Source organism: Neoarius graeffei, chromosome 18 (genome assembly GCF_027579695.1).
Source record: "Neoarius graeffei isolate fNeoGra1 chromosome 18, fNeoGra1.pri, whole genome shotgun sequence".
In the NCBI taxonomy this organism is placed as follows: Eukaryota; Metazoa; Chordata; class Actinopteri; order Siluriformes; family Ariidae; genus Neoarius; species Neoarius graeffei.
This window is the reverse complement of record NC_083586.1, coordinates 56,690,331-56,706,852: the sequence shown is the minus strand read 5'-3', so window position 1 is coordinate 56,706,852 and position 16,522 is coordinate 56,690,331. Positions and strand designations below refer to the sequence as shown.

General features: G+C 41.1%; 1 protein-coding gene across 3 annotated transcripts in view; it reads right to left on the bottom strand.

Moving 5' to 3' along the window:
- Positions 1 to 3,326, bottom strand: part of snrpb2 (small nuclear ribonucleoprotein polypeptide B2) — a 48,558-nt gene extending 45,232 nt beyond the window's left edge. Inside the window, exons 1-2 of one of the 3 annotated variants that reach the window (XM_060899566.1) lie at positions 3,241 to 3,326; positions 3,023 to 3,111 (exon numbers count right to left, since the gene is read on the bottom strand). In XM_060899566.1, coding sequence (XP_060755549.1) covers positions 3,023 to 3,086 — 64 coding nt within the window. In that variant the 5' untranslated portion in view covers positions 3,087 to 3,111; positions 3,241 to 3,326. Of the gene's footprint in view, positions 1 to 3,022; positions 3,112 to 3,190 lie in introns of all 3 variants that reach the window. The other 2 variants (XM_060899567.1, XM_060899565.1) reach the window with 2 other exon arrangements.
- Positions 3,327 to 16,522: the final 13,196 nt, after the last annotated feature.

The window sequence follows — 16,522 nt, the reverse complement described above, 5'->3', positions numbered from 1 at the left end:
ATGTCACAGTGACGTTGTCCAATGACGACGCCAGCTAGAGCTCAGCACAGCGTATCCGCGTATCTCAATGTTTACACAGCACCGGACCAGACACGATCTGGATTGAATACGTGGACGCTGGCGGATTCCCGTTTCCCGGCGTTTTAATGTAAACGGACAGTGCATCCGCGAAGAAAACGAGACAGATACGGTCTAATGTAAACTTGGCCTTAGAGAGAGAATGAGAAGCTTCTTCCCTCAGGCCATTCAGGCTTTTAATCAGGACAATAACTAGGTCTCATCACCACTCCACCCTCACCTATCTTTTAGACCTTGTCATCTCACTAAAGTGCAATATTACATTACATTACATTAACAGCTCTCATCCAGAACATACTCAGAGCAGCCAGGGGAGCAGTTGGGGGTTAGGTGCCTTGCTCAAGGGCACTTCAGCCACTCTTACTGGTCCAGGGAATCAAACCTTGTGGTCCCAAAGTTGCTTCTCTAACCAAATACAATACATTTATATTGCAATTGTACCTCTTCGTACAATTTAATTCATTACAGTGCAATAGACCGTTTGCACATGACGTCACATGTCCCATGACCCTCTCTGATTTAGCCGTGTCCACCATCTTTGTGGAATAACACATGCGTAGCAACAAGTAGCTTAATATGAAATACTGCAAATTTGCGCAGTTATCAGCTACTTGAACAATTCTGCTCAGGCTGGAGTCAGATTGCTTAGTTTACCCGCTGTTAAAATGCGAGAAGGACCCCGAATGAAAGATCTAACCTGTAGAGACAGTGGCTTGCAAATCAGAACAGATCGGACATAAAAGAGACCAGCTACAAATATGTGCAGATAAAGGGTCAGTTTATGTTTTATGTGAACTATAGACACACATATATACATATAAAAAAAGATGCAACATACTGTAAATGATATACATGTAAGTGCTACTCCAATTTATATTGCAGTTACAAATGCATAGCACAAAGCCCCAGTAAAATGTAGGTAGTTGAGCTCGGTAAAACGTTGCCTTAGAAGACGTCAATAATTAGGGTTGGGTTGTTTTTTGCTGGGTTTGTGTTTTGTGTAACATTTGCCCACAGCAAAAACCTACAGTGTACTCTCCTCGGTCACCATGGATGCTATACCACAAATATGGCAGACATAAAATCAGAGAGCATCATGGGACATTTGTGATGCAAGTGCAAATGGTCTCTAAACTGCAAGTGCATTTTTCTTTAGGACAATGTACAGTGGTGCTTGAAAGTTTGTGAACCCTTTAGAATTTTCTATATTTCTGCATAAATATGACCTAAAACAACATCAGATTTTCACACAAGTCCTAAAAGTAGATAAAGGGAACCCAGTTAAACAAATTATACTTGGTCATTTATTTATTGAGGAAAATGATCTAATATTACATATCTGTGAGTGACAAAAGGATGTGAGCCTTTGCTTTCAGTATCTGGTGTGACCCCCTTGTGCAGCAATAACTGCAACTAAACATTTCCGGTAACTGTTGATCAGTCCTGCACACCGGCTTGGAGGAATTTTAGCCCGTTCCTCCGTACAGAACAGCTTCAACTCTGGGATGTTGGTGGGTGTCCTCACATGAACTGCTCGCTTCAGGTCCTTCCACAACATTTCCATTGGATTAAGGTCAGGACTTTGACTTGACCATTTCAAAACATTAACTTTATTCTTCTTTAACCATTCTTTGGTAGAACGACTTGTGTGCTTAGGGTCGGTGTCTTGCTGCATGACCCACCTTCTCTTGAGATTCAGTTCATGGACAGATGTCCTGACATTTTGCTTTAGAATTCGCTGGTATAATTCAGAATTCATTGTTCCATCAATGATGGCAAGCCGTCCTGGCCCAGATGCAGCAAAACAGGCCCAAACCATGATACTACTACCACCATGTTTCACAGATGGGATAAGCTTTTTATGCTGGAATGCAGTGTTCTCCTTTCTCCAAACATAACGCTTCTCATTGCAACCAAAAAGTTCTATTTTGGTCTCATCCGTCCGCAAAACATTTTTCCGACAGCCTTTTGGCTTGTCCACGTGATCTTTAGCAAACTGCAGACGAGCAGCAATGTTCTTTTTGGAGAGCAGTGGCTTTCTCCTTGCAACCCTGCCATGCACACCATTGTTGTTCAGTGTTCTCCTGATGGTGGACTCATGAACATTAGCCAATGTGAGAGAGGCCTTCAGTTGCTTAGAAGTTACCCTGGGGTCCTTTGTGACCTCGCTGACTATTACATGCCTTGCTCTTGGAGTGATCTTTGTTGGTCGACCACTCCTGGGGAGGATAACAATGGTCTTGAATTTCCTCCATTTATACACAATCTGTGTGACTGTGGATTGGTGGAGTCCAAACTCTTTAGAGATGGTTTTGTAACCTTTTCCAGCCTGATGAGCATCAACAACGCTTTTTCTGAGGTCCTCAGAAATCTCCTTTGTTCGTGCCATGATACACTTCCACAAACATGTGTTGTGAAGATCAGACTTTGATAGATCCCTGTTCTTTAAATAAAACAGGGTGCCCACTCACACCTGATCGTCATCCCATTGATTGAAAACACCCGACTTCAAATTAACTGCTAATCCTAGAGGTTCACATACTTTTGCCACTCACAGATATGTAATATTAGATCATTTTCCTCAATAAATAAATGACCAAGTATAATATTTTTGTCTCATTTGTTTAACTGGGTTCTCTTGATCTACTTTTAGGACTTGTGTGAAAATCTGATGATGTTTTAGGTCATATTTACTACCTTTCTTTCCCCTCCCAAACTATCTTCACTACATGTTGTACTATGTATGATTATGTATGTGACAAATAAAACTGGATTCTGAGGTTTTTCTACCCATACAATCATACTGGGGTCCGTACCACTAAGAAACGTGGACAAAAATCATCCAGTTTGATTTCAAGGACACTTTAAACTTAGGCAACTAAGTTTGTTCGCCATGTTTAAAAAAAATACAAGCAGTTCAGCCACAAACACTCAGAACCCGCACCTTCTTTCTTGACTTTATCGTTCAGGTTGTTGATGTATATCGTGTGATTCGGCCGAATGTCCATGTTGTTTATCTTCCACCTGCGGATTCTGAAAACAAAACATTGATTAAAAGTAATTTAAAATATACCCATTATACATATTTAACAAACAAACCAGTAATATTTACCTAAACCTGGAATGTAACTCCTATAATGAATGAATAAACCTCACACTTACTACACCGGAAACAGTTCAGCGGCGCACTTTCTTCTTCTTCTTTAGGGTTTTATGGCGGTTGGCAACCAACTTAAAGGAGCATTACCGCCACCAACTGGGCTGGAGTGTGGAACAGGTAGATATTGGATTAAAAAAAAAAAAAAGAAACCTTATGTCCTCAAGTTCAAGTTCAAGCTTTATTGTCAGTTTCTTCATACGCACAGGTCTCATCTCATCTCATCTCATCTCATTATCTCTAGCCGCTTTATCCTGTCCTACAGGGTTGCAGGCAAGCTGGAGCCTATCCCAGCTGACTACGGGTGAAAGGCGGGGTACACCCTGGACAAGTCGCCAGGTCATCACAGGGCTGACACATAGACACAGACAACCATTCACACTCACATTCACACCTACGCTCAATTTAGAGTCACCAGTTAACCTAACCTGCATGTCTTTGGACTGTGGGGGAAACCGGAGCACCCGGAGGAAACCCACGCGGACACGGGGAGAACATGCAAACTCCACACAGAAAGGCCCTCGCCGGCCACGGGGCTCGAACCCGGACCTTCTTGCTGTGAGGCAACAGCGCTAACCACTACACCACCGTGCCACCCCAAAGTAATGATTTAAAAACAACAAAAAAAAGAGACATTTAACATTTAGAAAAATAATCTAGGCTAAAGACAGGAAGATAAGAACAAGACTAGTATACAAGACACACAGTACAGTACAGCACAGTCCAGTTGAGGTTATCATAGTAGCAGCATTATGTAGAATAATGTCTCATCTCATCTCATCTCATCTCATTATCTCTAGCCGCTTTATCCTGTTCTACAGGGTCGCAGGCAAGCTGGAGCCTATCCCAGCTGACTACGGGCGAGAGGCGGGGTACACCCTGGACAAGTCGCCAGGTCGTAGAATAATGTGTTAAATAATAATGTGTTAATAATGTGTAGTAGCATTCAGAAGCAGCATATGGTAAGTTGTTATATTGCAGGGCCCAAGGCAGTTCTTATGAGAGAGTTCAGGTAAGGTGCAAAATCACATGTGTAGTTCCATAGAGAAGTCTATCCTCCGGGCTAGCCCAGTTTCTTTGAGAAATCTGAGAACAAAATGATATACATAGCTAGATGCCTTACCCAAGATGCCAAGTAGATTAAAACTGCTGTGTTTCACTGTGCTTAATGACTGACAAAGGTTGTTTCTTTCTTAGGGTGACCAGACGTCCCAGTTTTACCGGGACAGTCCCGATTTGGGGTTGTGTGTCCCGAGTCCCAACAAAAGTCTGTCGGGACACGGATATGTCGCGAGTGGCGAAAACCAGGACATTTGCGACTGAGCAGCGTGGGAATCATTAGCGGAGAAATGTCTGCATTTACTATTTTGATGAATTGACAGGAATCGCAAACTTTTTCCTGGTTACTGCCCCCTGGCCCTGTGGCATGGGTGTTTATTTAGCCACATTATTCCAGACAACAGAACATGTTGCCATGCAACAATAAAATAAACATTAACTGGCGCGAATGTTCTTTGTCTAGCAGCTAGCAGCAGTAATGCCGCAGCAATTATGCCGAAAAGAAAATGTACCTTTTCCAAAGATTTACAGGGCACCTACCCCTTCCTCCGAGAGGTGCAGAACAATGCGCACGAAGCCGACTGCACACACTGTAAGTGTTTTGTTCTTGTACTGAGTTGGGTAGCCTATGTTGCAAATGCTGTGCGCTCCTGTGGGGGCTTTCCTCGGGCTGTCGCCCCTCTCCTCCTTTACTGCTGTTTTGTTTGAGTGTATATTTACGGAAGCCGCGAGAGGCCCTTCATATAATCTTTTTTTATTCACCTTGTTATCCCGAGATAACGACATAATTAATTCAGGATCTCGAGAAAACAACACAACTAATTCGAGATCTCGAGAAAACAAAACAGTTATTCCGAGATCTCGAGAAAACAAAGCAATTATTTCATGATCTCAGCTGGATCACTGTATCTCCGTCGGTAGAGACGAAGCCGGGCCAGTCTTCTGTGGAGGTGCCATGGACTAATTTTGAAATTATCTCTTATTAAAAGACTTAATGCAATCTCTCCCTGTGTCAACCCCTGATCAAAATATTGCCTTATTAGGTGATCGATTATTCCAGACATTCTAATGACCAAAGTTGCGTCTATACAGAATGAGAAATAGCCCCAAAGTCAGCATATCACAAGTCTCTTGGCGCACCTGAATGAACCATTTCTCAGCTGTTTTCTCGAGATCACGGAATGATTGTTTTGTTTTCTCGAGATCTCGAAATAACGGTTTTGTTTTCTCGAGATCTCGAATTAGTTGTGTTGTTTTCTCGAGATCCTGAATTAATTATGTCGTTATCTCAGGATAACAAGGTGAATAAAAAAAAAAGGATTATATGAAGGGCCTCTCTCGACTTCCGTAGTATATATTCTCAAATCACTTGTCTCTTTTTTGTTTCTGTTTAACATACCATTCTGACAGTTTGGCCGTATTGCTGTGTTGAACAGCTTGTTGCACCTTCCATTAAAGTGCTCACTTTTGTCCACATCTTCTTGCTTTATTCATTCAGTTGTGGGGAATGGTTAGTAAGGTTGATTCTGACCTAGGCTATGTTGAGGTCACATATCTACTTTTTAAGTTCATGCTATAGTGCATACAATTTTAGAGAGATAGCCTACATGTGCATATGCGTTCTTCTTGGTGTTCTCGCAAACAGGTGAAATAAATCAGTTTAAATTTGGCCTATGGACATAGCCTGGCCTATTCTCAGCCATTACAAAATCTGTTGTCTGACCATAATTTAATTGATCTGTATACCACTATGCTACTAGATAACAAAATGCCTGTTTGTTTTATTTCATGTGAGATGTTGATAAGTGTGAGCTTCAACAAAATGATAAGAGCACCTCTCCGAGTGTCACATTTACGTAAAAAAAAGGTGTGCGTGCGCGAGCATGGTCGCGCGCAAAAGTGTCCCGGTTTCATCTCATCTCATCTCATCTCATCTCATCTCATCTCATCTCATCTCATCTCATCATCTCTAGCCGCTTTATCCTTCTACAGGGTCGCAGGCAAGCTGGAGCCTATCCCAGCTGACTACGGGCGAAAGGCGGGGTACACCCTGGACAAGTCGCCAGGTCATCACAGGGCTGACACATAGACACAGACAACCATTCACACTCACATTCACACCTACGCTCAATTTAGAGTCACCAGTTAACCTAACCTGCATGTCTTTGGACTGTGGGGGAAACCGGAGCACCCGGAGGAAACCCACGTGGACACAGGGAGAACATGCAAACTCCGCACAGAAAGGCCCTCGCCGGCCACGGGGCTCGAACCCAGGACCTTCTTGCTGTGAGGCGACAGCGCTAACCACTACACCACCGTGCCGCCCTGTCCCGGTTTCAGACTAGGGAAATCTGGTCTGTCGCCTCAAAGCAAGAAGGTCCGGGTTTGAGCCCTGTGGCCAGCGAGGGCCTTTCTGTGTGGAGTCTGCATGTTCTCCCCGTGTCCACGTGGGTTTCCTCCGGGTGCTCCGGTTTCCCCCACAGTCCAAAGACATGCAGGTTAGGTTAACTGGTGACTCTAAATTGACCGTAGGTGTGAATGGTTGTCTGTGTCTATGTGTCAGCAGAGGCGATTCTAGGGTCTGGTGGGGCCCCAAGCAGAAATCCCCCCCCCCCCATCCCACCCCACACAACAGAAATTCACTAGGACAAACTCTTTTGGGAAAATCCTGGAAAAAATTGTCTTCAATCAATTAACTGCCTTCTTGATATCAAACAGCCGTTTTGATAATTTTCAGTCAGGATTTCGTGCCAATCATAGCACTGAAACAGCGCTGATTAAAGTTATAAATGACATACGTCTTAATACTGATGCAGGCAAAACATCGGTCCTGGTGTTACTGGACCTCAGTGCAGCTTTTGATACTGTTGATCACAATATACTGCTATATCGACTTGAACACTGGGTTGGATTGACTGGTAAAGTTATCAATTGGTTAAAATCATACTTAAAAGATAGAAGCTTCTTTGTTACCCTGGGAAATTGTTCCTCAACGTCAATGCCCTTGACCTGTGGTGTCCCCCAGGGGTCGATTCTTGGACCATTACTTTTCAACCTTTATATGCTCCCACTTGGGCAAATTATCAATAAAAATTCAATTTTGTATCACTGCTATGCAGATGATACCCAAATTTATTTTGCTCTATCACCAAATGATTATGCCCCCCTTGAATGTCTCTACCAGTGTATCGATCAAATCAATAGCTGGATGTCACAAAATTTTCTTCAGCTGAACACAGATAAAACAGAAATAATTCTATTTGGAAAAAAAGATGAAAGACTCAGGATTACCACTATTCTTGACACAAAAGGGATTAAAACTAAAGAAATGGTTAAAAATCTTGGTGTTTTCATTGACAGCGAGCTAAACTTTGACAGTCACATGAAAGCAATCACTAAAACGGCATTTTATCACCTAAAAAACATTTCCAAACTAAGAGGACTTATGTCAAAACATGATCTGGAAAAACTAATACATGCCTTCATCTCTAGTAGGGTTGATTACTGCAATGGCCTTTTCACAGGCCTGCCAAAAAAGACCATCAAACGACTTCAGCTGGTTCAAAATGCAGCGGCGAGGGTTCTCACACGAACAAAAAGAACAGAGCACATTACTCCAATTCTAAGGTCCCTTCACTGGCTTCCAGTAAGCTACAGAATTGACTTTAAAGCATTGCTGCTGGTGTACAAATCTCTAAATGGCACAGGGCCCAATTACCTCTCTGATATGTTGCAGCGGCCTAACCCAATCAGATCTACCAGATCGCAACAGAAAAATTTACTATTAAAACCAGTTGTTAAAACAAAGTGTGGTGAAGCAGCTTTTAGCTACTATGCAGTGCAGCTATGGAACCAACTGCCAGAGGACATTAAAAATGCTCCTGCTGTTGGCAGCTTCAAATCTAGGTTAAAAACCAAGCTGTTTTCAGATGCTTTCTGTTAAATAATTAATATTTTTACATTTTTTAATAATCTTTTTCTCTGCATGTTTTAAATTTATTTTAACTTTATTCTATTTTATTCTGCTAGGTTTTTTTTCTCTTTCTCTTTCTTTTTCTCCTTTTTCTTTTTGGCATTTTAATATTTTATTTCTACTATTGTTTAATTCTTATTATTTTCTTTTAATTCTTTTAATTAATTATTTTAGAATAAAGATAAAATTATTTTATGTAATTTTATTTCTCTATTGTTTACTGTTTTTTTACTTCTGTAAAGCACATTGAACTGCCATTGTGTATGAAATGTGCTATATAAATAAACTTGCCTTGCCTTTATTTTAATAAAACATCAACAAATTCTAAGCAATATAGTTTTTTTATTGTACAAGTTACAAATTGTGAAGTTACGAACACATGCAGTTCAATAAATCAACAACAAATTGTGAACAGTAATGTTTTTTTATTTCACACGCTACAAAAAGTGAAGTTACAAAAAGTTACAAATAGATGTCAGCATTTTCATAAATGTTTCATAAAAACATCAATTTGTGAGCAGCGTTGTCTATATTTCTTAAGTTACTGTAAGTTTCTGTTCATTTTAACAGACAGTGCAAGGTAATTGCCATGTAGTACAGTCATTAAAATCAACAAAAGAAAAGTATGGCCATGCTAACGCGAGTGAAACTAGACTATTATATAGCACTACATCATTCATTATTATTTCGACTGACTTACCACTGTCTTGCTTTCTTCTCTCCTCTTCCTCTTTTTTCTTTTTACATTCCCGGGTGGATAGCTCCTCTTCATTTTCTTCTTGACGTCGTAATTAGAAGAATAGCTGGTTTATGTACGACAGGCACAATTTTCTATTTGCAGGTTAATACGCGCAATGACTTTTCAAAACGCAAGTGTCAAATCTCGACTCTCTTTCGCCACCTAGATCAGGGGCCCCAAGCAGCTGCCTGCCTTGACTGGTGACAAGATGCACCTCTGTGTGTCAGCCCTGTGATGACCTGGCGACTTGTCCAGGGTGTACCCCGCCTTTCGCCCGTAGTCAGCTGGGATAGGCTCCAGCTTGCCTGCGACCCTGTAGAACAGGATAAAGCGGCTACAGATAATGAGATGAGATTCTGCCGTATTTTATCAATTTTACCTTTGAAGAAGGATGCAAACTCATTGCATTTATTAACTGAGAGAAGTTCAGGTGCTAATTGTGGTGGGGGATTAGTTAGCTTCTCTACTGTTGAAAATAGCACACGGGCATTGTTCATATTCCTGTTGATGATGTTGGAGAAGAAAGACTGTCTTGCTTTACCAATTTCATAATTATATTTACAAAGCATCTCTTTATGGATTTGATAATGGATGTGAAGTTTAGATTTGCGCCATTTTCTTTCAGTCTTCCTACATTCTCTCTTTAGCAGTTTAACAGCCGGGTACTGCTTCCATGGTGCTTTCTGCTTGTCATTGACTCTTTTGATTTTGAATGGAGCAATATCATCTATAATTTGGGTCATATCTAAATTAAAAATTTCCAGTAAGTCGTCTACAGAGTCTGACATTTTAGTTGAGATCCGTGAGAGAGCTTGCTCAAAGAGAACACCTGTTGTCGTTTATGACTCTCCTACCCATAGTCATTGAGCTGTTCTGATTTTGTGAGGGGACATAGAAACATCAGAGAAAACAACAGTAGTAGAAACAGTAAGACCCTTTGCGATAACGAGGTCAAGGGTATGACCATGAGAGTGGGTCGGCCCCTGTAAATGTTGTACTAGGTTGAAGTTGTCAATAAGTGCAAGTAGTTCTCTGGCATAAGTGTTTTCAGGATTATCTACATGCAAGTTAAAATCCCTAGATATACAACCCTGATTCCAAAAAAGTTGGGACAAAGTACAAATTGTAAATAAAAACGGAATGCAATGATGTGGAAGTTTCAAAATTCCATATTTTATTCAGAATAGAACATAGATGACATATCAAATGTTTAAACTGAGAAAATGTATCATTTAAAGAGAAAAATTAGGTGATTTTAAATTTCATGACAACAACACATCTCAAAGTTGGGACAAGGCCATGTTTACCACTGTGAGACATCCCCTTTTCTCTTTACAACAGTCTGTAAACGTCTGGGGACTGAGGAGACAAGTTGCTCAAGTTTAGGGATAGGAATGTTAACCCATTCTTGTCTAATGTAGGATTCTAGTTGCTCAACTGTCTTAGGTCTTTTTTGTCGTATCTTCCGTTTTATGATGCGCCAAATGTTTTCTATGGGTGAAAGATCTGGACTGCAGGCTGGCCAGTTCAGTACCCGGACCCTTCTTCTACGCAGCCATGACGCTGTAATTGATGCAGTATGTGGTTTGGCATTGTCATGTTGGAAAATGCAAGGTCTTCCCTGAAAGAGACGTCGTCTGGATGGGAGCATATGTTGCTCTAGAACCTGGATATACCTTTCAGCATTGATGGTGTCTTTCCAGATGTGTAAGCTGCCCATGCCACACGCACTAATGCAACCCCATACCATCAGAGATGCAGGCTTCTGAACTGAGCGCTGAGAACAACTTGGGTCGTCCTTCTCCTCTTTAGTCCGAATGACACGGCGTCCCTGATTTCCATAAAGAACTTCAAATTTTGATTCGTCTGAGCACAGAACAGTTTTCCACTTTGCCACAGTCCATTTTAAATGAGCCTTGGCCCAGAGAAGACGTCTGCGCTTCTGGATCATGTTTAGACGCGGCTTCTTCTTTGAACTATAGAGTTTTAGCTGGCAACGGCGGATGGCACGGTGAATTGTGTTCACAGATAATGTTCTCTGGAAATATTCCTGAGCCCATTTTGTGATTTCCAATACAGAAGCATGCCTGTATGTGATGCAGTGCCGTCTAAGGGCCCGAAGATCACGGGCACCCGGTATGGTTTTCTGGCCTTGACCCTTACGCACAGAGATTCTTCCAGATTCTCTGAATCTTTTGATGATATTATGCACTGTAGATGATGATATGTTCAAACTCTTTGCAATTTTACACTGTCGAACTCCTTTCTGATATTGCTCCACTATTTGTCGGCACAGAATTAGGGGGATTGGTGATCCTCTTCCCATCTTTACTTCTGAGAGCCGCTGCCACTCCAAGATGCTCTTTTTATACCCAGTCATATTAATGACCTATTGCCAATTGACCTAATGAGTTGCAATTTGGTCCTCCAGCTGTTCCTTTTTTGTACCTTTAACTTTTCCAGCCTCTTATTGCCCCTGTCCCAACTTTTTTGAGATGTGTTGCTGTCATGAAATTTCAAATGAGCCAATATTTGGCATGAAATTTCAAAATGTCTCACTTTTGACATTTGATATGTTGTCTATGTTCTACTGTGAATACAATATCAGTTTTTGAGATTTGTAAATTATTGCATTCCGTTTTTATTTACAATTTGTACTTTGTCCCAACTTTTTTGGAATCGGTGTTGTAATAAGACAGTCAAACTCTAAGCAAATGACTGACAACAGTTCACCAAACTCTTCCAGAAAAACTTTGGCTGAATGTCTCGGAGGCCTGTAAATAGTTAATAACAATATGTTAGGAGAGCATGTAACAAGTGCACATAAGTGTTCAAAGGATGTAAAATCACCAAGTGAGGACTGTTTACATTGAAAAGAGGCTTTGAATATATTTGCGATCCCTCTACGTTTCCCATGTCGGGTAGCACTCATGAAATTAAAATTTGGGGGCGCTGCTTCAATAAGGGTGGTAGCACTCTTTGCTTGATCCAGCCATGTTTCAGTTAGAAGCAAAAAAAAAAATCACGATTGTGTTTGCAAATAAGATTATTAATTAAAAATGACTTGCTTGAAAGTGATCTAACGTTCAGAAGAGCTAGCTTTACAGAAAGTCTAGAAGTAATATCCGCTTGGGCACTCTGATGTCGTTTTGAAACAGGAAGGAGACTAGACTGGTTTACCCCCTGGGTTAAATATGCTCTATGTTTTCTATTTCTTATCAACACAGGAATAGAGAATGGCATAGGCATACTGGGTCCCAGCTTGTTTTCAAAACTACACCCAATGCAGGGACCCACAGCACATCATACAAGACTCTCTGTATGTTCCACGAGGTTGGGAGGGGGAAGGATTGGAGATGTGTTTTTTAGATGGTGAAAAAGATTGGTAGCCAGCTGAAAGTCCTGGGCGAACACAGTTCAGTCGGTTGGTTGATTTTCGATGAACTGGGTACACTGCTTGTCGCGAATGATTTGGGCTGGAAAAAGAGAGTGGAGCCATTGGCAGCAATCTCTGCATACTTTTAGGGAAATCCATGCAGGGGGGAGACGGGGATGGTACAATAAAGTCAGAAGAGTGAGACTGAGATTGGGACTTTGGTGAGGTCTTTGTGAGTGTCTCCATGACCGTCTCTGTGATACTTGCATGGGGTCGAGATGTGGATGATGCAGCCTTGGCATGACTGTCTTCGGTCACGTCCTCAATCTGGATGGGCGAAGCAGATATCTGTGGCTGCCCATTGTTACCAACATGCTCACATTCTCCATGTGATTGTTGATGTCCTTGGCAGTCTGCCCCAGATGGCTGTGTCTCCTTGTTGAAGCATCTCTGCTGTGCTTGCATGGGTAGTTGTTTTGGCTTTGCAGAGGTTTTGTTGAGATCTGTAACTGGGTCAGTCTGTGAGCACTTATCAGCAGTTCTGCCCAATGTTGGCTGAGAAAAGAATGCATGCTGGAGAGAGAGGCTGTAGTGATCAGCCAAAACTTTGGTCCCAATCCAGCTGAGTTCAGCGCTATTTGGCCTGAAGAATTCTCTGCGATTCCAGAAAAGGTTAAAATTGTCTATGAAGTTCATACCAAATGAAAAACAAGTTTTTCCAAGCCAGGTGTTAAGACTGAAGAGTCTAGTAAATGCAAAACTTCCCCTTGCAGGGAGTGGGCCACTGATAAAAGATTGTATTCAAGTCTTATAGAGGACAGAAAAAAGTTTTCTGAAATCATCTTGGACAAACAGCTGTTCTCTGAAAACATCATTTGCTCCCACATGCACAACAATACGTGTGATAGTTTTATGCTCGGACATGAGTTTCAAAATGCTGTCTTTGGTGTCAGAGATGGATGCATTTGGAAGGCAGCAAATAATCATCCCATGTCCTTTTAAATGTCTTACAGTGGAATCACCAAGAACAAGGGTTGTGGGATCAGGTGGTGTTACCAGCTGCTTTTTGCCTCTTCCCACAGCTCTTCGGTTGTGGTGCGATCTCTTTCTATGATGTGCTTGTCCGCCTGAAAATTCCGCTTCTACATCCCTGAGGCATTCAAATTTGTTCTGAAGCTTTATGGGCTGTGGATTTTCCATAGGACTGTAAATCCTATTGTAGTTTGTAGACCTGGCTCTATTTCTAATAGCAATCTGTGGTTGGTAGAAGAGAGCAACTGGACTTGCTTGAAGATTCTTGAAAACGTTTCACCTCTCATCCGAAAGGCTTCCTCAGTTCTGTCTGACTAATAGGGAGTATCAAGTATTTATCCTCTCATGGATCATCATAGAGTCCAGTTGCTCTCTTCTACCAACCACAGATTACTATATACCTGGATGACTGAGAATCTTCACAGATATGTTTCTACGCACTTTGGGATGAGACCCCTTCGACTGGTGCGGGAGTATAAGAGGACTTCCAGAAAACTGGCAGACATCTTAGCCAGAGAGGATCGTTCATTTTTGTCAACCTGGAACGACCATCACTGAACAGAGGTGGGTGTCTAAGACATCTTTTATCAGCCACCTACAATGCAGCCATCAGAATTCTGATTCGGATTCTATGATGATCCATGAGAGGATAAATACTGGATACTCCCTTTAGTCAGACAGAACTGAGGAAGCCTTTCGGATGAGAGGCGAAACGTTTTCAAGAATCTTCAAGCAAGTCCAGTTGCTCTCTTCTACCAAACACAGATTACTATGTACCTGGATGACTGAGAATCTTCACAGACATATTTCTAATAGCATGGGTGTGGAGCATGGATTGCATAGTATCAGAATGAACTGGTGTTGAGGTAATTATTCTTCTGTTTTTATTTTTGGGCCTGCCACCCATAATGTGCCAGTTTTCTGTACTCACATTTTGATCGATGTATTCATCCACTCGATCTGCAATGCCATCAGCCTGTCGGGGTGCAATCTCTGCATTCTCAGCCACTGTTTCTGTACTCCTTTCGTGAGATATCTCTCTTAGTTCATCCGTCTTTGGCAGGGCATCAATCTTTGATTCCAGGATAGAAATCCTCTGTTCTAGTTCTGTGCATTTTCTGCAGGATCTCCTGGATTTTTTGCCCCCTGGCATTTTGTTTTAAAAGCTAACTTATCTTGTAAAGGTGAAAAATAAAATGAAATAGTGGAAATTAAGTGAAAGTAAAAAAATAAAAGATCAAGCAGGAGCAAAGCAAAGAAGCGTCCTACTTGCTTGAGTAGGTGGAGTAAAAAAATGATCAATGTAATTCTCCTATTTTATATTAAACTTTGGTCAAATATCTGTAACATTCTGTATTCTCTGCAATTTTTTTACCTTGCGCAATACCAGAAAAATTCAGTTGAAATTGCCTCAATCATTTGAGGCGAATTGGTCCGCCTCTGAAAAAACTTGGCATTTGGATTTCCCAGCAAACAGTGATTTTCGTGACGTCGCGTGCGGGACGCCTCCCTCTGAATCCTACATCAGCGCTGGTTTGTTTATGAGAAAACGACCTGGTGGTTTTCTGCAAATTTCTTCAACATTATCGCGTAGTTATTAAAATGGTTAACAGATGTATCGTAGGAGGGTATAGCAACACCAATCTTGATGGGATTAGTACTCATCGTTTCCCAAAAGACCGGACAATGAGAGAGAAATGGGAGCGCTTGGTCTACACAGGCTGTGCACTGAAACCGTGCAAAGCTCACGCAGCCTGCTGGCGCTTCTGCAGGTGACGTCACGAATCTGGCTCCAGACTCCCTTGGGATTTTTCCAGACGCGTTTTGTTATTTTATTTTTTTCTGCTGTAGACAGATGGCCTTGTGCAAAATTACCCTTCTGGATGTGTGTGTAAAGGGACATACTTTCATATAAAAAAAACAAAAAACAAAATTGGTCCAGAATATGCACTTTAACCATAGCGCCATCTAAAGGAAAAGTTGGACAGTATTTTTTTCATAATTGTAAGTGGCTAATGGAAGTTGATCACTATTGACACAAAGACAAGACTAAATAACACGGTAGCTGTTTGTCATCTTAATTATGAGATTATTATATTCTCACGTACGTGTTACGCTCCAGTCACACAGTTCCATTCATTCAACTTTGTGTATTTTGTTTCTTTTTTCTGTTAATAGTGGCTTTATTTTTCACTGAAAACTACAAACACTTCTCAACTACACACTTTAACTTAAAAATATAACCATTTTTTTTCCTCTTTGGAGAAAATGTGGTCTTATTATCCCCTCCTTCCTTAAAAATATAATTATTTTGGCCCCGATGTGCCGATTTTGTGGAGAAAGAGAAGAGACTCATTAGTTAATTAGACTATTAGACTTAGTCATCTAACAGCAGAATGCAAGAAACCAACGCAAAAAGAATACAAAACGTGGAGACATGATAAGGTTGGACAAGCCATTCATTGGAAGCTCTGTCAGAAGTTCAGTCTCCCAAGCAGTGATAAGTGGTAATGGAAAATGATCAAGTACTGTGGGACTTCAACAGACCATCATCTTGAACATAAAAGACCTGATACGGTAGTATTAGAGAAGGAGGGGAGAACATGTAATGTAATTGACACAACATGCTCCTCTGACACACAAGTGTTGGAAAAGGAACATGAGAAAATTGAAAAATATCAAGAGATTGGGAAGATCTGGAACTGCAGGAGAGTAAATGTAGTACCAGTTGTCATTGGAGCACTTGGGACAATCAACAAGAACTTCAAAGCGTCGATAAACAAAATTGGATTGAATGACAGCACACTGCGTCGCTTCAGAAAGCTTGCTTGTTGGGAGCAGCAAAGATTTGACGAAAGTCACTAGACACCTCAGGCTATAGGCTACAGCTTGATGTTTAGATTACAGAAACCATGTTAACAGCTTACCGTATGAATTGCTGACAATAATAATAATAATAATAATAATAATAATGATGGAATACTTTTTAAAATTAACTAAATAAATTAAAAAGGCAGCTTAAAGCAAACTTGCAAAAGTAATAGCCACGCAGCACTTAATACAAAAAATAAATACAAAAAAGACACAATAAGAAATCAGTACTCCAAA